At 36.2% G+C, this 24,515-nt stretch overlaps 1 protein-coding gene across 5 annotated transcripts in view; it reads right to left on the reverse strand.

The window, feature by feature from the left end:
* The window catches only part of Vps51 (vacuolar protein sorting 51), a 99,270-nt gene that overhangs the window by 16,074 nt on the left and 58,681 nt on the right, over window positions 1-24,515 (reverse strand). For all 5 annotated transcript variants that reach the window (XM_081734589.1, XM_081734590.1, XM_081734591.1 and 2 more), the window contains exons 7-11: window positions 21,761-21,913; window positions 19,988-20,106; window positions 14,104-14,304; window positions 6,590-6,812; window positions 2,509-2,727 (exon numbers count right to left, since the gene is read on the reverse strand). In XM_081734589.1, the coding sequence (XP_081590715.1) occupies window positions 2,509-2,727; window positions 6,590-6,812; window positions 14,104-14,304; window positions 19,988-20,106; window positions 21,761-21,913 (915 nt within the window). The remainder of the gene's footprint in view (window positions 1-2,508; window positions 2,728-6,589; window positions 6,813-14,103; window positions 14,305-19,987; window positions 20,107-21,760; window positions 21,914-24,515) is intronic.

A 24,515-nucleotide genomic window follows, 5' to 3' on the forward strand; every position in this document is an offset into this window, starting at 1 on the left:
AAACAACATTTATACACACATTATATATAACCTTACTTCAACCTAAGATCAGAAACCTTACTTCAACAACTATCCTTACGTGTTCCTTCCCGCAAAACCCGGAATACCCACCTATTCCATCATGCGCGCCCTAGGATCACAATTATACAGAGGTCTCTTTTTCACAGAATACCGTACTATTATAATAATCTAACAAGTGAGGTGGGCATTTTTTTCGAGCTACCCGGTGTTTCAAAGAGCAATAAAACACATGCTGGCCAAATAATATTACTTGTTTACTCTTTGTTGATATTATTGATGTTATTGTTGTCGTTACAGTGGACTCTTTTTAATTCAAAGTCCAAGGGGACATGAAAAAACTTCGAATTATCCAAAATTCGAATTATCCAACAACATTCATTTTCACATATATAACAACAAACAAACCAAAGTACTGTGCATCAAAAACATATTCATATGGTGTAGACTTTACCTTTAAAGCAGCTTATTATTTGCGTGATCGAATATCGCAAACTAACAAACGACATGGACTCCACATAATTCAAACTACGTGTACAATGGAAAATATATTTACGTACAACACTACAACATACATTGAATAGCCCAAACATTTAAACACTAGTAACAATTTGAATACTCTGTTCACACTTTTAAGAAGTCGTAAATCTGATTGTTTTTGTACGGTCAATAAATCCTGGATTTCATGTATTGCGTGGAATACGATATTAATAACATTTGGTTGACTTTATCAATAATTCATCTTAAATTTTCAACCAATTCTGAAACAAGATGAGATTGGCACAAGTTCTCTATCTTTACTTCTTCCTCAACTCACCTTCATCTTTATCATTACATAGATTTTCTATTTATCTTTTGTATTACTCTTCTTTATGGCTGCATCTGGATAACTGAAAACACATTAAAACTCTATTTCTCTGTTTACATCTGTTTAACATTAAAAATTTTCAACTGTTCGTTTTCAACTGTTTCAACTGTTTCAACTTCGAATTATCCAAAACATAGGTTCAAAAGTTCGATTTATTCACGATTTTTTACTATTGTTTTCAATAGTTTTCAAGGGGAATGGACTTCTGTTCGAATTATCCAATATTTCGAATTATCCAAGTTCGAATTAACTAGACTCCACTGTATTTATTTTTATTGTTTTGGTCCTTTTTCTTTCTCTTTCTTTCTTTTTCTGCTTGTTATCATTTCCCTGTGTAAAATGACAAAATTATGCTGTATCTGGAAATTTGTTTAATAACTAAAAAATTAAATAAAATATATATTCATTATCTCGGCATGCTGAATACATTCAAACATAAACAAAGTAAACATACAATTTGACCTATCTCTTTGATTATTTACGGCCAATAAAACAAACTTGCTTTTTCCTTTTGTAACATTTGAACTTTATTTCATTTGTTCGTTTCCTTTCACAGCTTGAAGTTTTAACATCTTTACATGCTCCTCAAGTTTCTTTATTCCTAAAGATAATTTTCTTTCTTATACCATTTTCTTATCTTCTTTGAGGCGATTTTCATATATTCTTTTAGCAGCTAAAAAATATCCCTGACTCTTCTCTCAAATATACTAGATTTCCATGACTCGGCGTATTTTAAAGCATTTTCTTTATTTTTTTCTGACTCGTTTTAATTTCCCTGACTTTCATGGTCAGTGTGAATATTGTTACATAACTTACAATGTAATAACTGATAGAAACTATAGGATACATAATGATATACCGAAATCTTATTTACTCTCTTCTATGGAACCTACTGGATGTTATATAGTTGCGAAAAGGAAGTCTGCTGAAAATAATTAAATTTAGAAGCAATGGCATCTTGAGCGACGAAATATTTCTTGTTGAGTTCGTTATCGAAAAAGTACGTAGCCAAAGCTGCACTAGCGCCATGCGCCACTTCCCATTCTCGAACTCCTTTGAAAGTGATGATAATATGTTTGCCTAGCAAACTAGCTGTTTCCACCTGTAGAAGATTATTCCTCAGTGTATCGAATTTCTATACTTTTCGAATTTTTTTATAGTTAAGTTCTACAACTGGCTCAGAAGTGAATTACAATTATCAGAAATTCATTCCAAATTTACTTAAGAAGGATCAGTGATAAGCTTATAATCTGTTAATCGTTATTTGTCCAAGAAGCCGAGTTCGCTACAGCTTGAAACTAACCGAATAAGTAAATTAAAGTAATCAGAAACTTCATCCCAATTTTACTCTAGGAAGAAGTAATTAGTTAATATCGATAAGACTATAAACTACGCATCGTACTTCTTCTACGAAGCCTAGTTCGTTAACATTTACAGAAGTGAAGTTATTTTACTTTTCTTTCGGAAAGGTTCCACAGGTAGGCAGGAACCTTCAAATACGTGTCCAGTTCAGCAGTTTTTAGAAGTCATAGACAAAGGAATCAATGCATTCTGAAACTGTTTGATTAAATAAAATACAACTACTTCTAAAACAAAGTAATACTATATTTGGGTAGACTTACTACGTAGTTAATGTTTGTCATTTCGAATTCGAGGCACATTCTTGACAGGAGCAGAAGCAGTGAAGGAGGTGCCTTATCCTGCCCCTCGCAGAAGCTACGTGCTGTGTTGGTTATGTACTGAAGGAAGCTCACTACCAACCCTTCACGCACGCTCTCACAGCAGAATACTTCTCGGAACCGAGGCTTCAGACCAAACGTCAGATCCGGCTCCAGGAACACCTACAACAAACAACCACCTCACACTCAAGAAGTACAAAGATCAACACTTATATTCTAGTAATAAAAAGGTTAAAACATCATTCTACTTAACAGATTTCTGTAAATCCTGAATTTTTTAGAGTTCCAAGCTTTCGACTCTCCCCTGAAATCTTGGTCACGGAAGTTAAAAACAGGAAGAAAAATGAATAGAAACATCAAGGAATAAACAGGAACGAACTTACTAGGGGAAAGCTGTGTTGTACGGAAAACACGTTGTCACGTGCGTCAGCGATCTGCAGATGATGTTGAAGCAAACTGAAATATGGCGCAGTCAATTTGTGAGCCTTTTCTGTTCTCTGTTGGAAGGATGCCAACTCATGTTATTTTTATTGTCATGCCAGTGATGTGAAAATTTTGTAATAACTGCCTCATTCGTCACTCAGCCATCCCTTGTCTAGATGATTAAATACATTTTCAAAAAACCAGTCTCTCTATTTCATTTCTAGCTCCAAATAAAATTCTTGAATTTTCTACCCTGTGTTGCGTTTCTTTTAAATGTTTCGATAAATCTGACACCGGATTTTCCGCTTCCGAATTTCTAATGTGTTTCTTTACTCGGACTTTTAAATTTCTTTTTGTTTTCCTATATAACTCTCTTGGCAACTGCATTTTATTTTGTAAATACCAGAGTTTTCATTAGGATCCGTGTAAGCCCTATGCAGCAGTAGAGAAGTAACAGTTCAATTTATAATTGATATTCACACACATATATAGACTCAAATTGAATGCTAAGAACAGATTCAAATTCTCTGGCACTCTCTTGAAATTAGTTTGCTGTCTGTCGGAGCTTACAAAAAATCAAGACTTTTTAAAAGAAAAAGGATAGTTTTCCTTTTCTTTCTTTCTTTCTTTCTTTTTTCTTTTCTTTTTTTTTTTTTCAACTTGCACTAATTTCACACATTTTCAATTGTTTTTCTAATATGGTACAAACTTTCAATTAATTCTACACGATTACAGAAACCATAGTGTTCAAGTTATTCCAAATATTCCACAGCTCTTTCATGGATGACTATTTTGTGTGTGATAACTCCAGAATTATTCTCTTCAGTTTCTTCCTCGTCTTGAGAGAAATGTTCATTCTTCGATTTTGACATCTTTACTAACTCATTGCTGTATTAGTACATGTCTCTGCGAAGATCAAAATTCTCTTACATCGATTTTACTCATTCGGTCTCATCAAAAAACCTGTTTAAACTTCTCAGAAATAAGTGTCCAATGTCCAAGATAGTGAGGTTTAAATACATAGAAATAAATAGTTTCTCCGGTTCCGAGAAAAGTCAAAATTAAAGGGATGTCCAAGTTGAGAGGTCATATTGTACTGGTAACAGAACGCAGGCTATCACCCTAAGACGAGCGCAATCGGCTGCGGGAAGAAGGCGGTGGTGTGTGTTCCTTTAACCTCTCAACAGCGGACGGCTCGCAGAAACTAGGCTGCTGAGAATAGTGTATAGCGGCATGTTGAGTGGAACACTGTTCTGTTCTTGGACGAGTCACGTTCCAACTTACTAAATCGACGCACTCTCATTTGAAGAGAACGTGGATCTCGAAATTATCCAACCCATGGACAGGAAGTATCGCAATATGAAGGTAGTAGAATAATGCTGTAAGCATGAATTAGTACAGGACGACGCACAGCCCTCCAGATTATCCGGAAAAGTACTCTAACAGTGGTACAGAAATTAGATTTAGACCTCACGTTGTCCCTACAGCTGCAGTAATTGGCAATCATTTCATTTTTATGGACGATAATGTAGATCTCATGAGCACGTGCCGCAGGCAAATGGTATCGAATGGATGGTATGACTAGCGTTCTTCCCAGACCTAAATCCCATTGAATACTTGTGGGACACATTCGGCAGATGTATTGCTACCAACACCACCAGGAACTCTGCAACAGTTGGAAAACATACCACAGCTAGCATTGGCAATCTGATCCAATCAATGCCAAAAAGATGTGCAGCAATATCAGGTGTTCGGAGAACCCATACAAATTATTAGAGGTACGTTTTGTTGTGCAAATGTCCATTTCTGTCATGTTATTGTCATGTTTTCTTGTGTGTGTTTCTCATTCAAGTACATAAAATAATCCTACAGTTCATTCATGTTGATTACTCAGCACAGGTGCACTGAAGTGATCACAGGAAAAACCATCACAACCAAATGCATCAACAATTTCAATCTCCCTCAGTTGTTTTCTCATTTTCTGGCTTACTTCCCTAATTGTCTTGACCAGTCTATATATTTCTTTTCAAATTTTTAATCTGGTACAGTGATTACTCATAATACTTGTTCTCCGTTGTACCAATGGCATTAATCAAATACTGTTAATTTAAAAATTAAAATTTACACTACACTTGATATATTATTATAACTACATAATAATTACAGAGCATTTCGAAATGAATGATACAAAAAATAATAATAATAATAATAATAATAATAATAATAATCTACCTGCAAGTGTGTCAATGATGAATTTATATTGTGGAAATACCAATATACCACAAAAGATAAAATCTTAAAGATCCATTTGACAACACTGAAGAACTCATCATTTCCGAATTTGCCTAATAATGTCGTAGGTAGGTAAAATTGCGGCATTAGAGACAGAGAAAGGTTACTATATGCTCGAATACGTTAGAACTTCATCAGTAACCGTTGTTTAGAGATACTTCCGGAGTAAATTTTGTAAATAAGCACCGTACCGGCACATTATCTTAAGGTGGATGAAAGTTTAAGGAGACAGACTGCTTCTGCAAGAAAAAAAGAACTGGACAGCAATTAGTCAGAAATGAAATGGTGGAAAATATTCGTGCGACTTTCCAACGAAGTCCAGCAAAGTAAACGCATCTTGCCAGCAGAGAACTTAAAGTGTTGCAAACAACAGTGTGTGCAATGCCAATCTTTTAAATTTTAAAAGATACTAACTAATTAACTAAGTCTATGGCCTATGGAACCTGGAGATTCAATGCCGCATTCACAAAAGCTCTCCACTGACTTCTATCCTTAGCCAACTGGATACAGTTTCTACTTTGTATTCCTATTTCTGTGAAATCCATCTTAATATTTTCCTCCCATCTGCGACTAGGTCTTCCTAATGGTCGTTTTCCGATTGGTTTTCCAGCTAAGACTTTGAAAGCATTCCTACTTTTTTCCATTCTGGCTACATGACCTGTCCACCTGAGCCTTCTAGATTTGATGACTCTAACAATGTTGGTAAACCGTATAAATTATGTAGTTCCTCGTTATGAAGTTTTCACCAATTCCCATTCCCGTTCCTCTTGAGTCCGAATATTCGTCTTAAGATCTTGTTCTCACATACTTTCAGTTTGCGTTATTCTCTCAGAGTAAGCGATCATGTTTCACAACCATACAGAACAACAGGCATGATTATCATTTTATATATTTTCAGCTTCAAATTCCTCGACAGAATTCACGACGACAAGAGATTTTGAACTGAATAGTAACACGAATTCCCTGCTTTTAGTCGACATTTAATTTCAAAAGGTACGCGTGCTGACAATCGTAGACAAACTAAAACTAAGTAATTTGTGGGAGAATTCGCAAGCATGGCTGGAGGAAAGGCGTTTAGATATCTGCCGTGTCACAAAAGGGGCCCACATAGAACATCTGTGGAAAAGAAAGAAAAAAACTTGAAGAGATTACCTTACACGTTACTATTATCACTATTTCTTCAATAAACTCATTACAAAAGTCACAAGTTATTGGTCTTTTTGTACCATTCATTTTGAACTCCCCTGTTTTTTCTCATTCTTTCTATTGGTAAAAATTATATATAAATATTGTTGCTTTTTCAGCTTACCAGGAGATCACCTAATATATTTTTGATCTTCTCTACTGTTGCCAAAACAAGTGTCGTCAGAAGTTCGGATAAACTGCTGTTATCTCCTTCTTGACTAATAACTTTCGGCGCAGCCAAACTTTGCCTTACTTGTGTCAACAAGTCTACAAAATGTGCCTTCAAAATGTTCAGATAATGTGAACACTGCCTTCTACCCGCATCAAGAACTATTTCCGTGCCAGTTCTGCAATAAAAAACAGGCGGATAAGGTAATAAATACATAATTATGACTAATTCTAAGGGAATTATTTATACCATTAGATTTCGTTATTACACACAATAAGAATAATCTAAGGATAATGTAACTATTTCACAAATGGAGGAAACAACAGATTTTATATCACACCAATTCCTGTATACATACTGGAATTGCTATGATATAAAATCGGTTATTTCCTCCATGTACGAGGGGGAGTCCGAATATAAGTTTCCCCTCTCTTTTCCCCAGGAAAGCGAACACCAATGGGAGAAACAAGACGCACACCCAGCGGTTGCACGCGCAACACACTCAGATACAACTTTGCCCAAGATCCTGCAAATGGAGCCGTCTCAGCGGCTACGTAAGGCGGAGACGAGTCTCTCAATCTCAGCCTGGTAGCTATGGAGAGAAGGGGCGTTTTGACGTCGTGGTCAAAAAAAGTGCGAGCGGTTGCCCGAGCGGTCGCACCCATTGATTTCCATCTGTTTCTGGTTTTGAAGAAGACTCTCAGCGGCAGGCGCTCTGGAAGCAATGTTTATGTCACAGAAGCTGTTCGACGCTTCTTCTGCATGCAGAGCCTGAAGGGGATTTTGAAACTTATAGACCAGTATGACAAATGTCTCAATGTACGTGGTACTTATGTGGAAAAATAGAAGTACACCCTCCATTCCAAAAGAAACCGAACGTTTTAAAAAAACAAAAAAGCAATGTACATTTTGGAACAAATCATTTTTATTAATCAATGTATTCCCCTTCTGCATCGATACACATATTTGCACGCTCCAACAAGTTGTCAAACGACTTCTCCATGTCCTTTATTGGAATGGTCTTTAGGACGGCGGTCGTCGCCTTCTCAATGGCATCAATCGATGCGTGCCACTTTCCTTTCATCGCCAAATGCAGTTTCGGGAACAGATAGAAATCGCACGGAGCGAGATCTGGTGAATAGGGTGGATGATGCAACCGAATAATGTGATTTTTGACCAAAAATTAAGTTACAAGTCGCGAACGATGTGATGGTGCATTATCGTCCAAAAGAGTCCAACTGCCGATTTCGCGATATTCGGGCCGAATACGACGAATTCTTGCCAGCAAACGCTTCATGACGCCCAAGTAAAACTCTCCAGTGACTGTCTGGCCGGGCTGAACAAATTCTTTGTGGATAATTCCTTTTGAATCGTAAAAACAAATCAGCATCACCTTAACTTTTGACTTCACCAAGCGACTTTTTTTGGGTTTTCCTTCATCCGGCGCTCTCCATTCAGCACTTTGCCGCTTTGTTTCGGGCTCATATTCAAAACACCACGTCTCGTCACCAGTTACAATCGATTTCAAGAAGTTTCGATCCTGCCGAGCACTTTTAACGATGTCTTTGCAATGCGCAATTCGATCAACTTTTTGGTCTTCGGTGAGTTTGTGTGGTACAAACCGCGAATTAACCTTCTTAAGGCCCAAAACTTCGGTCAAAATGCGGTATGCGGTTATTTGAGAAATGACTAATTCCATTTCAATAACTTTCACCGACGATTTTTTGTTATGCTTGATGAATTCACGCACTTTTTCGATGTTTTCTTCCGATAATCCGGTTCTGGGACGGCCTGATCTTTCGTCATCATCCAGCGTCTCTCTACCCGATTTGAATCGCCTGAACCACTCGTAAACTTGCGTACGAGATAGACACTCATCACCATATGCATTTTGTAGCATTTGGTGCGTTTCACTAAAAGTTTTACCCAGTTTAACACAAAACTCAATTGCAGCTCGTTGTTTGAAACTCATTTTCCGACCGATGTACACAACACACTGACAGTTGAAACGCAATAACTTTGTTGCCGTGCATCCAAATGTCATGACATTTATACCAGTTGTCAATGAGGGACTACGCCATCTACCGGTAAAATATTACAACAGATGGCACTAGTGGTACTATTTGCTTTTAAAAGTTCGGTTTCTTTTGGAATGGAGGGTGTATGTCTGATCTTGAATGTCACATGCAATTTTTGGTCTTGCATCCCCACCTTTGTCCACAGTCGCCTGGGGAAACTTATCTTCGGACTCCCTCGTTATAAATGCTATGTAATATAGACAGTGAGTTGTCAAAACACAATAGGAGTTGTGATAAAGTACATGTGATTAGAAGTGGATAAGTACCAATCTGAGTGATAGAATATGACTTTAATGAGCGAACTAGCTACTGTAGTGGTTAAAAGTCGGCATAGTAAGCCAAAGACCCGGGTCTGATTCTCGTTCCAGTCGTATATTTTCTCACTCCTTGACTGGCTCAATAAGTCACAAGCATGCAACGAATGTAACTACTGAAATGTATTTTTCAGGCGGGGTACATAGTTATATGTATATACAAGGTGACTGGTAATTCGATGTATTCCTTGCAAGGGGATACTCTACAAGTACTTTGGAAGATTTTCACCTATATGAACCAGAAGTTGCAAATCAATAGTTTGAGTAATTTGCATATGTATGATTTCTTTAAAATTTGCCGGCTGACGAGAGGTGCGCGAGAAAGCTTCATCCTGACTCATTTCCACATACCGTAGAGCGATGAAATTTTACATGTGCAATCCTGCACACCTATGTAGGTCATGTGGTAATGTACAGCTCGTAACTCTGCACTGTTGCTGTGTTATATTTCCGAACGTGAAGCAGGGTGTAGTGGTCCAAAATCCATTATTGCAATCTCAGAAAGCAGCGTGGCAACATCGCAGAAGTACTTACACCTAGGAAATGACTGCATCGTTGGGAAGAGGTGGAATGAAGATCGTGTGCGGTCAAGAGAAAACGCGAACTATTACGGATTTCATACCCAAGTGTGTGCATCTGTCTGGCTAACATTCGAACAGTAAACGGGTGCGTTATTTTCCAGCAGGCGGACACCTTTGGTCAGCATAGCACGATCTGGGATTTCACAAAATCCCGCAACGTGGAGTAATGCATAGTATATCCTGGTAATTGTGGTACCTTTTGCCTGGAAGCCAATACCCCATGCTGATCCCAAATAAAACGATCACCACTTTGGTCGCTCAGAGTTGAACACGGACTTCTTTTGGTGGTGGTACATCGGTACGCTGTCATTGGTTTGACTAGGTTTTCCTTGGTTTTCTTCACTGCCAATAGGCGAAGGCACGGATGGTACCTTCTAGAAGGCCAGGGCCAGTTCCTTCCCAAATCCTAGACCCACCTAAAAGACCGAAGTGATCCCGGAGTTAGAGGTCCGTACCCTTCTTAGAATCATTCCCTTGCATATATAGATAAATAAATAAATAGCAATCGAATACATCGCTTTAATAACTCAAAACAAAATTACGACCATTGCCGTACCAATTGCTACAATGACAATCTACTGTTATAAGCTTTCTAGAAAGTTAAAAATGTAAACCTTGCAAAGCCATAAGAAAATAACAAATTTAGCACTGTAGCATTAACAAAAGCTTGTGTAAAATAGAAACAGAACGTGGCTTGCTGATAAAAGGTGTTCGCCTCCTGGAAAACAACACACCGTTCATTCTTCGAATCTTGGCCAAACAGATGCACGACCCTAGGTACCAAATAAAGTCATAGTTCGCGTTTTCTCTTGACCGCACACGATCTTCATTCCACCTCTTCCCAACCATGCAGTCATTTCCTAGGGGCAAGTACCTCTGCGATGTTGCCATGCTACTTTCTGAAGTTGCAATGGATTTTGGACCACTACACCCTGCTTCACATTCGGACCTATAACACAGCAACAATGCAGAGTTATGAGCTGTACATTGCCACATGGCCTACATAGGTATGCAGAATTACACATGTACAATTTCTACGGTATGTGGAAGTGGGTCAGGTTAAAAGTTTCTCGTGTAGCTCTATTTAGCCGGCAAGTTTCGAAGAAATCACACATATGCAAATTACTCAGGAACTATTGATTTGCGACCCCGGTTTATATAGGTTAAAATGTTCCAAAGTACTTGAATATCCCCTTGCAAGGAATATATATATATCGGGTGCTCTAAAATGGCGCCCACGGACCACAGAGCACTATTCTACAGGCCAAAATAAAGCGAAAATGTTATATGATAGTATGCGCTCCGGGGCTTCCTGCAGCCGCTATGGGGAATCAAAATTTCACAATGTGGCAATGTCGCCGATTAACTTGGAGCCATTCGCATTACTCTAAGAATACAACAATCAGTTGAATCGATTGCTACACTAGTAAGTGTTGCTGGTGTTAATCAATATCGACTTTAGCTGCCATCGGGAAAGAATTGATATAACTATTTGACGGATTGGTAGATCTAATCTATAGTTCTTTATTTGCGACGTTGCTACATAGTGCAATTTGTGTGTTCAGACGAGGACTTGAAAGGTATACAAATATTATATATATATATATATATATATATTGCTTTCTTTTGACTTGCAGAATAATACTCTGTGGTCCGTGGGCGCCATTTTTAGAAAACCCGATATATATATAAGGATAATACTTTAGTTTTGTAGTTTATCTTCACAGAAGAGGAAGAAAAAGAAAGAAAAGTTGACTTCAATTAATTGATTTATGTTTATAATATTAAGATGACGTACTAGTACGGGAAAGCGATAATCATCAATCAACAGTTAGACAGAGCTTTTTATCTTTGAGCTTTTCCTTCCTCATTGCCAACCTCTAGCTAAAGGATACGAAAAGGTGGAAGCACAGTCAACTGAAAATTCAGCAATTTGAATAATAAACAGATCACTAGGAAATTAAGGTAAATATAAAGACATATCATAAGTAAATAGACACCTTGAAATACAATGAATTCACGGCCATTAATGGTCGTAATTTGATTGTTTTTTAGGTGTGGAAAGTGTGAAGATTTCACAAGAGAAACAACGATGCTGCTGCCCAAAGGAGTCAGAGAGTTGAGTGGTTTCGCACGTGGTCGGATAATGGGAGAATGCAACCTCGGGGCAGGCCAAAGACAAGTTTCCCAAAACTTTCAGTTTGCACTGTCCACCAACTATCAGATTATTATCCAGCTTAAGAGGTATGAAAAAAAAAGTATAAGTCCATGTTCTGGTCACCCAGGCCCAATCTAACACCAGTTGAGGACTACGAAAAGGCGTGTGGCACAAAATCCGAAGCAAGGCTCCAGCCATGGCAGAAACCCTAGAAATGAGCCGGATTAGAGCTATCAGATATCTGCTTCAACTAAACTATCATGGGAGAGCTGCAAGACGTAATACCTCGCTTATCACAATAAGTATTGCTAAACGGAAACAGTGGTAACAAACATGGTGCGGCACGATTTTAACTTTTGGCGCCACGTAATTTTCATAGGTAAATCCATATTTTCCCAATTTTTATCTAGCGGACGCAAATGGGACTGGAGACAACCTCTTCAAGAATTCCATTTGGACTGCTTACAACCAACGGTCAAGCTTTGGCGTGGGAGACCCGGGTTCGATTCCCGGCGGGAGCTCATGTGGTTCGGATTCCACGTTAATCAGTAAGTCCACGTCTCATATAGCCTCGCTGCTGAAAGGGACGCTAAACTAAAAATCAACTCAATCAACCAACGGTCAAATATGGAGAGTTTTCACTGAGTATGTGGGGAGCCATTTCAAGCTCTGGACGTTCCGAGTTGCTGAAATGTGTTAACATGCTCAACACATCGTAATCTTTATTTTTAGGATACTATATTCACATTTTATTCATATTATATTTACGGGCAATTTCAGAAAGCGAGCAAAAGCTAGCATATACTTCTGTGCAAATTTATTTTTGCTTTCTGCTCTTATCAGGACTTTTTGGTGAGAAACCTTGTGTATTCGGTTTCCCACGGATGTTCTTATCTTCCTCAGAAACCTTCCTTCCAACCAATGTTTCAGCAACTATAGCAGTTCTTGTATATTATTCCTTTCTGTTGAATGGCTGTGACGTCATGCTGAGCATGGGTAAGAGACCAAATCCAGCATTCGTAACTATATTACTGACGCTTGACTCGCGCTCGACAGAAATATTACATGAAATAAGAAAGTAGACACTAAGCGCTCTTTTGAATATGTATCTCTTTCCATTTTAAGTTTCAAATATTTACACTACAGTAACACAGTAATGTATATCGTAAGATAATTCCGGACGTAACTACAATAATGTCGTAATGAAAAATATATGTTGTATTAAATGTTGGATATTTCTTGATCGCTTGATCGGAATATTTTCCATGCATGCTTGTAATGGATTCGTATATGGAAATATTACAAGTGTGTGTGTCATGGCGAATTTATCGTATATTTTCTTATTATTAACCTTAGTGCTGAGTGTAAAAACATCGATTCTTAGAAATTACCATTCTATCTGGTTGAGTTGAGTTGATTTTGAGTTTAACGTCCCGTTCAGCAGCGAGGCTATATGAGACGTGGGCCTACTGATTAACGTGGAATCCGAACCACATGAGCTCCCGCCGGGAATTGAAACCGGGTCTCCCACGCCAACCATTCTATCTGGTGTTTTTTGCCCCTGAGATATGCAGTGGATTAATACGCATCCTTCAACCTTAACTATAACTTATGCCTATTGTTGAGATATCCACTGGATATCCTAAAACTCGATTACATCTCTTAAGCTTCACTCGGGACTTTCCCGAGTGCAGATACACCTTAGAGAAATATTTTTATAAGCAGCGCTGGATACAATGGCATTTTGCAGAAGGGTCTGCTACCGATATTTTTCACTGGGTTGTTGCTTGCAAAAACAATAATTTTGTTTATGGAAGATGGCGACCCTTGTCATACTGCCAAAAACACCCAAACCTGGCGGACATAAAATGGCATCCAAGAACTGCAATAGTTCAGTCAGTTCCCGGATGTGAATTAAACTGAATATATCTGGGGTATTCTATACCATCAGAGGGCGTCCCCAAGGCCTGCTTTTCGTGGAGAACTTCTGATATTTTTGCGTGAAAAACAGACAAAAATCCCTCAGGCCAAAATTACGGAACTCATTAATTCCACGCTCCAACGGATTAAGATTTTGCTTCAAGCTAAAGGTCGATCAACAAGATATTATTCTGTATCCTGTATCCTTTGGTCTCTTATTAAGTGGGTACAGATCAGTAAAGGGAAAACTTTATGTACAGATCAGTAAAGGGAAAACTTTATAAGTAAATGTGTCTATATACTTACGATACGTTTGTGTACTATGGAAAGTAAAAATATGTAATTTGTGGAGTAGAAGAAAAGAGTAAAAATAATTTCAAAGAACAATGGAAATATCTAAGGCCAAACAGGGACTGACCTGGCAAAGTCTGTATCAACGAACAGCGTGTTCATAGCTTGTAACCGCCTGTGAAATCTGTCGAGTGCTCTGACTAATATTGCCGTATCTCCTCCTTCTTGCTCCATTTCCACTCTTCGTTGAATGATGGAAAAGTATCTCTGCATATTTTCCAACACAAAGCTTCCTAGCTTCGCTAAGGCCATCGCATCCATTTCTTCACTACAAAAATATTAGTATTATTATTATCAACAATATTAACTCAAAAGACAGACAGTAGCAACGACCTATCAGTACACTTTTACTTAAGAAATTTTTATCATACTGTTTCAATATGAGCCTTGTTACATCTACAGAGGATAATTAATAGATCGAGATAACTATTTGGCTCAATTCTCGGATTAGAAAGTACAAAAAAAAGATGTCTTTATTTCGTTCCTTACAAAGAAACCTGATTCAAATACCTAAAGCCAAAAAAATACAGGGTATATCAGAAGAAGTGACTCAGATTTCGAGTGATCAGTACATTTATATTATAAACAAGAATGGTATGAAACAAAATTGCAGGTACAGAGGATGATGTAAAAATCAAGTGCTTTAAATTGAAGCGCTTGGAGGATAAAGGTGTTATGTTACATTTTTCGAAATGTTGCATTTTGGCTGTTCATGCACGTGTTATATGCTACTCATGCTACCTAACACATTATTTGGTGAGTCCTCGTCCTAGTGCAGATATTTAGAAACGATGAAGGTGGTATGTTAACGGGCAAAGTTGTGGAAGTCAATTTTCCCATCATATTCAATTTGTTACATACCACCTTTATCCTCCAAGCGCTTCAACTATCTAATTCTTATTCTGCATTTGGAGGTCAAAGAGACGCACATTTCTGCACGCATCTCGGCACATCTAAACGGGAATGTTGTTGAATTCCTCGGTGATTCGCGCCGTCAATTCCGCAACACTGTTTATGGGTCTTGCATATACCTTGTCCTTCAAATATCCCCATAGGAAGAAGTCGGGAAGGTGAGGTCTGGTGATCATGGCATGAGATTTTCCTCCTCCGCAGATACCACTCAGTAAACTCGATATGGCGATCGAGATCACCCTCATTGAGTGCGTTCAACAGGCGAGGATGACATGGGTGCAGTTTCAGATCCTTCAGAACCCTGGCAACCAATGACTTCGGAATATTCAGCCGATATACAACATCAATAATACAGCCAACCTACCGCACCTAACAACAAGTGAATCACTACTTCTGAGACACCCTGTACATTACCTTTTCACTGAATAACATGAGCTAATGGGCTATTTTATTATTCACTGAATAATGTAAGTTGAATATCAGTAACCATCTAACATGATCATTCAATATATATATCTATTACAGCACACAGAGAAACAAGTTTTACTTTCGTTTTCTTTTTTTTTTTTTTTTTTAAGCATTTGCCAACCCACTAAACATTTCAATTTAACAATTACGCCATTCATGAATGATGTTTTGCTGTATTTGTCCAGCTTAAAAATTGCTGTGCAATCATATTTGGAATTCGGAATATTCATGTTCCAATCTTGGAGATGGGTATCCAGATGGCGTTTCTCCATGTTTTATCACAGTAGATCCAGTTAAATTTCGAGATTGTACCTTGAATATCAATGTATATAACATTATGCATAAATTAATTTTTAGTGCAAAATATGTAAAATCGGTAAAATGAATAACATTTGTTAAAATGCATTTGTCTTTGTAGAAACCATGTTGCATATCAGTTAAAATATTCTTTACATTAAAATATAAATATTTGGGTATAATTCAAATATTTTACAGAATACATTCACTAAACTTACAGACCTAAAACTTTTAACATTATATCGATCATCTAATTTATATATCAGCGGCACAACACATACTTGTTTCCATTTCGAAGGAAATACTCCAATCTTTATTGATGTGTTACATATGACTGCTAAATTTGAAGCTACTTTCAATATAGTAGTCAGTCTGTGTCTGATGAAGATAATGTTAAGGTGTCGAAACCGATTACAATGTATTTTAGTTTTAATAAATAAGTGTATATACTCTGGTCGGAAGTGTTAATTATTTCTTTAGTGAGTTCGAGTCGTGATGGACAGAATTACAGGCTTTAATAATGTGGTTATGTTTAAGGTTTATTTTAATTGGGGTACATTGTGAGAGGTTTTGTATTTTAAACATAACCAACTTTTTTTTTTTTAAATTTTTGATAGAAGAATTACATAACATTAATTAAACTTGGAAATTCTAGGCATGAATAAAAGATACAAGCCTTAAATTTGTGATTGATTTAATGTTTTTGATTAGTTATGTGGTGTTTGTGAATTGGTTTATGTGTTGAGACATTTTTGGCAGTTGACAGAGTTTTTAAGTACATACCTGCGTTTTTTATTGAAGATATTGTTTCACAACAGTCACTTGAGGTTTAATTTTAGCGCAAGTCCTTAATTTGGTTTGAATTTAGAGAGAAGTATATTATTTGATGAAACAGTTACTTTTTTGAACTTTATTTGATGTAGATTATGATGTTTGGAGTTTGAAGATAAAATGTGTTCTTAATTTTAGTTATAACAGTTAACGATATAATGTTTGGTAACACATTATCCTATTTTGGAAATACAGTGAAACCTCTCTTAACGGACACCTCTATAATACGAACACATTTTTTGTTCCGGCAAAAATATATGTTCTCTTACGGAACAAAACCCTTCCTTTTACGGACACTCTCATATACGGACGCGGGCGGTTCTTTTCCCCCCAAACGTTTCAATAACCTCTTCATAACGGACAGAAATTATTCTCGGTTCTGCGATATATTACAGTCATGGGCGGCGATTAGGGGGGGCAAGAGGGGGCAGTTGCCCCCCCACTTTTTTGAAGTGATCACTTAACTCTTTTAAATTATATCATCTGTTTTTCGGTGATATGCTAGAATCTTCATTATTCGATTTTAAAAAGTACCAACAAAGCTTTTTACTTCTGTTTTTTTCTCAAGCCTGGAGGCATTGTAGAACACGTTACATATGCTTTCACGCCTTTTTGCGTCGAGACGAAGAGTGTGATGACGTCATAACTAAAACATTTTTCATATGACTTTTTATTACTTTTTTGCAGGGCTTACTTTTGCACCTAGAAGATTGAAATATTGCAGATACATTTAGTACACCCCTTAGTATTTTTTAGATTTGTTTCAGATTTCTGCTTTATAACAGGGGGGTACAGAGGGGCAAAAAAGTACAAAGAAAGAATATTTTTCAAACAAATAATCCATTTTTTTCATGATCTTCCCACCTCAGGTACATGATGGAGACATGTGAGTGGTACCGTTGGAAAGTATGTTCTATTCTAAAGGGAATGATGTACGAACAATGATCATAGGATAAATAGGGATGTCTCAGGAAATTGTATATTACATCCGGGTCATCTGGGGCATTGTGGGAATTGGTAAACATTTTCCCGCACTTAGTTTTCAAGATAGAAGCTTGAAATTTTTTATACACATTTAGTACACCCCTTCGTATTTTTCAGTTGATTTTGAGATCTGTGCGTTAACAAAGGGAGTCCAGAGGGAATCAAAGTTTGAAAAAAATCAGAAAAAATCCAGCTTTCCCTCAAACTTTCCCGCCTTAGGGACATGATAGGAAAACGTAAATGAAACCGTTTGAGAGGTTGTTCTATTCTGAAGAGAATGAGGTACTAACTATGATCCTAGGGTAAATAGGGATGATGCTGTAGCTGATTGACTGAAATTCAATAATTTACCTTTAAAAAGCCATAATTTAAAATGGTTAACGTATATAGTTTCATTTGAAAATGTAAAGTTTTTGCATATACTAGTTCATAGAAAAAAATGGTACCATATAATATTTGTCGTTGTGTAAGTGTGTATTGGTTATTTGTCTTCCCGTGGGGTTAAGACAGCTACAGGAATTGCGTTTTAATTGCAATTCAAAGGAATTAATATTATAATTGCGTCGTAGCATATGCTTGTAGTATTTACTGTCTTTCATTTTCTAAGAGTAATAACATACATTTTATGGCAAGTGTGGAATTAAAAATGTAAGTTGTTCATTAATCCCCAGTTTCGATATAACTTCTACAAAACAAGCCTCATTATTCATTAATATGATTAATAATATCCTTTCTATTTATTTGTTTTATAATTATGTTATAAAATAATCTGATCACACAATTTTCCAAACAATTTTAAGATGTTCATGAGCAAGGAATCAAGGGTTAATACCTATGTGCGTTGCTCTTGTCAATTTACTTAATTAAATATGAAACACGATACACAGTATTTTCACTGAAAAAGATAGTATCCTATTAGTTATACAACCTTTCGTCAAACAAAGTGTTAGAAACAACCAGGAACACTAACATTGATATACACATATTCAGATCATATCTTGCCCCCCCCCCACTTTTAACGTCCAATCGCCCCCACTGATTACAGTAGACAGAAAAGTCTTTTCCCCACAAGTGTTTCTATCATGAGTCTAGACCTGACGAACTATCAAACAGAACAGCTTCAAACTGAACTTGAAATTATTCTATTTTCTGATGGAAATCCTAGAAAACCTTTAATAGGCAATAACACTCATGCAGGGTCAGTCGTAAGGCCAAGAATTCTATGCGAAAGATCTTCCCTTCCGTAACAAATTTAGTCCTTTCTCCTCTGGCCCTTGCATCTTTCCCAGCATTTTTTTTTATTTTTTTATTTTTTTTTTTTTACAGGGTGATGACATGTACTTAAGAAAATTACCATACACGCATTATCTTTTGCAGTATACGAATATATTAACGCATCCCCCAGCAATAATATTTAAAAGAAATGAATTTCTCCTTCATCCCTCTCAGTAATTTAAATACGTACTAAATAGAGTATTTTCATATTGAAGTATACGTATTTACGCTCATACATAATGTATTTAATGTTTATTCCTACATACAATTACCATTGTGGGTAATTAAATTTCTGTAACCTCTCTGTAACGGACAAAAATTCATATCCCAGCTGTGTCCGTTATTCAGAGGTTTGACTGTATTATGAGGTTATATATATTATTACTTTTGGTGAGGTTGTTACCCAAGTGATGTAGATGTAAAATCACGCCATTGAAAAAGTGACCCAGAAAATTGGGTTTATGTACAAGTTGAAATTTGGTTTAAATGAAGAAATTTGTTAATGCAAGATTTACATAATGAGGAAGTTCATTATGTATGTTAAACTGTTTTTAACATATAAAATGAATTTGCAAACAAATTACATAATTATTTTTAATATTTTATAATAAATGTTTAACCTGAAATTATGTAAAGAAATCTTTTTCTTTGTTTTGTTTATTTTTATAAAAAATTAAATTTCAATTTGAAACCAAAGTACAACACAAATAAAAAGTTTATAACTGGCCGGTTACAATAACATAATATGGAACATTATGTTAATTATGTATTTTTATTAATGTTATTATAAATAATAATGGCATGGTTGTAAACCGAAATCATATTGAATAGAGGCATATGTTATATCACAAAGAGGCAGAAAGTACTGTGTACATTTATTTTTCTCGTTATGATCCTAACAATGTGTTACTACTTTAAAATAACAAAAATAAAGAAAGATATCCAACACATCCGACTTTCAATTGTTATCAGTCTATTTTAGACTAAAGGGACGTCTCATTTAGGTGAAGATAAACTATTAACGTTATGGTTAAGATGTTATAACTTAATTTCATTATTACCCTAATTATAATTTATTATTTTCTGTTTTATGTAATTTCGATGAACAAATCTATCATCAACAACGATGAACAAACAACAACAAGCCTTAAAAGGGAGGCAATAGCTCACTTGTATGATCTTACCTTGCTACAGGATCATCAGTGATTGGTCGATTGATAAACATATCATTGTAAGCAGCAACAACCAAGCAAAGGTCACTAAGGAAACTGCTGCTCCCAAGATCTACAAATTCTATTATATCCTGCAAGAAACAAAAAACAAGCACTTGACATTAATTATTCTATACATTCAGTGGCTCAGCAGTAGCGCGCTTACCTCTGGTGTGAGGTCCCTGGTTCGATCCCGCCCAATTTTCAAAAAAGACCCAGACAAAAAGACCTTCCGTATTTGCAGAAGGCACTGCATGAGTTGTGCTGGGGATGCGGCGGCGGAGGGGGTATCGATCAATGACGGTATATGTGCCATTTTCAGTAGTCGCAATAGCGTGGGCGCGGTAAGCATCGTGCCTTTGTTGTGTAGGAATATATTCGTAATGGTGGTTCTATGATTACTACTCAACGAGCATTTCGCATTCGATTAAACTTTATATAAATATAGAACCACCATTACGTATATACTACTCCACAACAAAAACATGATGCTCACCACATCACAACATTGCAACTACTGAAAACTGCACATATACCGTTATTGATCGATACCCTTTCCGTTGCCGTATCCCCAGCACAACTCACACGGCGCCCTCTCCAAATACGGAAGGTTTTTTGCCGGACCCTTTTATATAAAGTTTATACCTGTAAAAATGAAAGGATACATCTTATTGATTGTCTTCTCATTTTCTGAAATATATAAGCTGTAGCCTTAAATTGTATTTTCATAATATGTTTGATAAGATAATGATATACTGCCGAAACTGTAATACATATTATTATTAGCAGTAAATGGATACTTTGGTAAGATTTTCTTTTTATTTAAGTCACTGAATGTGCAATTCACTCCAAATCAACCTCTCTATATGTTGACAATGATGACCTCACAGTTTACGTAAATTCGATGATTAATACTTTTTTTTTTTTTTTTTTTTGAATGAACCTGTAACAAGATAGAGAAGAACAAGGCAAGTACTTTCTCAGCATTTAGAAGACGGTTCTTCAAGAGGCTTACATAGACAACAGATTCTAAAAGTGACGCATATTTTATCTGGAATCACCACATTTTCTTTCTGTAGAGTTACTGTCAAAAATTGAAACAAATAAAAGAAATACAATTTTTATTCAAATGGGTCCATTTCATACAGGATGTTTCAAAAGTCCCCTGACATAGGTTAACTCTGTTATTATTAGAGTTACAACAAAATGTAAGAGGGGAAACCGTCTCCAAATATGATTTTTTTTTTATCTAAAACCCGGGTTCGATTCCCGGCGGGAGCTCATGTGGTTCGGATTCCACGTTAATCAGTAGGTCCACGTCTCATATAGCCTCGCTGCTGAAAGGGACGCTAAACTGAAATTCAATTCAAATTTTTTTATCTAAAGTGAAGGAATTTTTTAAAATCGGACTAGGCGTTTGCGCTGTACACTCTTTGTACGCCAATGTTAAATGAAAATGCAACGTTGCCACTTATCTGGACCCATAACATAGGTGAATAAAGTTGCTGTCTTTTATGCTAACGTGTCGATGGCCAGGTCCCATTTCAAACATGCCCCTATTTCGCGATACTCTTACAAAATTTATCCACCTCCGATAAATGGTAACATTGTAAGAAAGCAACTTTGAATAAATGTTCAACATGTTTCCTTGAACTTAATTACAGAAAATACAGAAAAGCAAGGTGAGTACCTTCTGAATTTCACACTGCTTAGATTATGTAGTTTAACGGAACTAATAGTACTAACCTGACTTTGATGCTGAAGGCACTGTTCCAAAGTTGAAAGATCCTCCCCTAATCTATGGTTAGCATGGGATAAGAATTCCGTACATAAAGAAACTGCTGGTTCCTTCAGCTGAAGCAAAAGATCAACGGATTCTGCCAGCTCTTTCGGTGAAGCCTGTAATGAACAATATTACTTACAAGACTTAAAAGCAATTACTACAGATTACGCCACTTTAAATGATTCTTGAAGTTTATAAATACTCAGATCTAATTTTAGATTTCTAATTTCTAACACTACTTGTCTATTCCATACATTTCTTTTCATTATAATTTACATTTTGGCTATAGTACATAAATAATTTTGCTTTGTGTGGAATGTGAAGGTTCGAGCACCTATTTGTTTCTCAGTTCGCATTAGCATAAAAAAAATAATAAAATAAAAAAAAAAACCTTACATGATATTTTTTGCGTTGGGCTGTTATTGACACTGTTTTACTCACAATTTCGTCATAATAATTCTTCCACATTTATCATGCATGGTATAAATAAAAAGCTAGTTTTTTTTTTTTTTTTTTTTTTTTTTTTTTTTTTTTTTTTTTAATGATTATAATATACTACTTACAGTTGCAAAACTATGTAATTTGTTAAACAAAGAAGTTTGGTGAGACATTATGATGAATTATTTGATACACGGCTAAGAGACAAGGAGAAAATCTGAAGCTCGAGTATGTATGCCATAGACGTTCTAGGATTAAAAACTTGTTGTCGAGGAAACCTACGAATCTTCTAGTATGTTGAATGTTGAAAAAAAAAAGAAAGAAAGTACAAAAAAAAAAAAAAAAACGCAAATATGATAATGCGTGTCTCAACATTCAGTCTGCGAGTAGGTTTAAACAACGAAATTCTTCCAGTTCCACTATGAATTTCGTAAGTCTATCAAAAGTAGTTCATTTTTAGCGTTAGTTTAGATTATATCAGAGGAAAGTTGCACGAAACTATGAAAAAAGAGTTATATTATATAATATCGGATGTTCTAAAAATGACGCCCACGGACTATCCAACACTATTCTACAAATCAAAATAAAGCGAAAAATATGTAACTGTATATCTTTGGGGTCCTCGTATAGAAACGCGAATTGCACTATGTGGGGCAATATCGAAGATAAAGAAACACAGAGAAGATATACTAATCCATCAAACAATAACATCGATTCTTTCCAGATGGCAGTTAAAGTCAACAGATATTGACACTAGCACCACTTAATTAGTGTAACAATCGCTATAACTGCTTGATGGATTCGTAGAGTAATGATAATGGTTCCAAGTTAATATGCAATGTTGCCAGTTGCCACATACTGAAATTTGATTCCCTATAGCGGGTGAAGGAGGCCTCGTACGTTATAACATTATATAGCATTTTTGCTTTATTTTAACCTGAAAAATAGCGCTCTGTTGCCCGAGGGTGCCATTTTCAGAACACCCGACATATATATATATATATATATATATATATATATATATCACTCAAATTTCAGTGTATGTACTACTACGATAGGTGGAATACATATATGATGGCAAACTATTGTTTTGCGTTTAAACAAACTACGAAGAGAAAAGAAATGCATAGAACAAAAATAAATGATCATTTGTCTTAGAAGTAAGTTTCCAGTATCAAAAAGGTAAGAAACTGCAAACAATTGATCTAATCTGTTGTTTTAGTCTTCGAATTTTTGAAAAGTTTTACGGAGTTGATACATAATTTAAAATTATTATAATCAAGTCATTTGGTCAGCAAATTGATCATCAAAACATACCTAAATAAATCATATCTTTGCGTTTTGATAAAAATTCAAGCCTATATTTGAAATCATACTACAATATGAAGCAAACACCTGCATTTGTCAATTAATGTTAAGTTTTACAAAACGATAAGAAACATTTGAAATTGTCTTAAAATACAGGGTGGACATGAAGTATCTCCCTGATAACAAACATTGATAACAAGAAAACAAAGAATGATAGAAGCATGCGGTGTGAAAACATCGCTTGTATGATACTTCAAGATTTTGTCAGAGCCTGTGCTGTCATCCATTGCAACTGACCGCAGCGTGACAGTCATTTGTTTAAAAATGGCGTCAGCACAGCAGAAAGCGAAGTATCATGAAACAAAATCTCCCCTCACAGTTCAACGAACGTTCAGGAGAGAGAATGGACAGCAACCACCACAGCACAAAGGAATGGCACAGCAAGTTTATTGCAACAGGAAGTGTTTTAGATCGTGATAGAAGTGGTACATGGAGTATTAGTGAGGAACGTGTAGAAGCGGTTCGTGTTGATTTAACCCGAAGTCGACAGAAATCCTTGCGTCGCGAACTTCTTCCTGTGGGGTTAGGTTAAAGACAGGGTTTACGCAACACCTATCCGTGACAATGCAACACTCAAAAACAGAATAAGGGTCGCAATAGACATAGTGACTCCTAAAATGTTAACACATGGATGGAAATTGAATATCGCATGGATGTCTTGAGGGCACATGTGGAAATTCTCTAAACCAAGTAAGTAAGTAAATAAGTAAGTAAGTAAGTAAGTAAGTAAGTAAAAAAAAAAGTTTTTTTAGTTTTACTATTTGCCGCAAACCGCATGCTACCATCACTCTTAGTTTTCTTGTGATTAATGTTTGTTATCAGTGAGAGACTATATGTCCACCTTATGTACCAAATTTATGTTTAACATTTTCACTGACTTTCCCCATCTTAATAATCTTCACACATTGATGA

This window comes from Thermobia domestica, chromosome 12 (genome assembly GCF_964235325.1).
Source record: "Thermobia domestica chromosome 12, izTheDome1.hap1.1, whole genome shotgun sequence".
NCBI lineage: Eukaryota > Metazoa > Arthropoda > Insecta > Zygentoma > Lepismatidae > Thermobia > Thermobia domestica.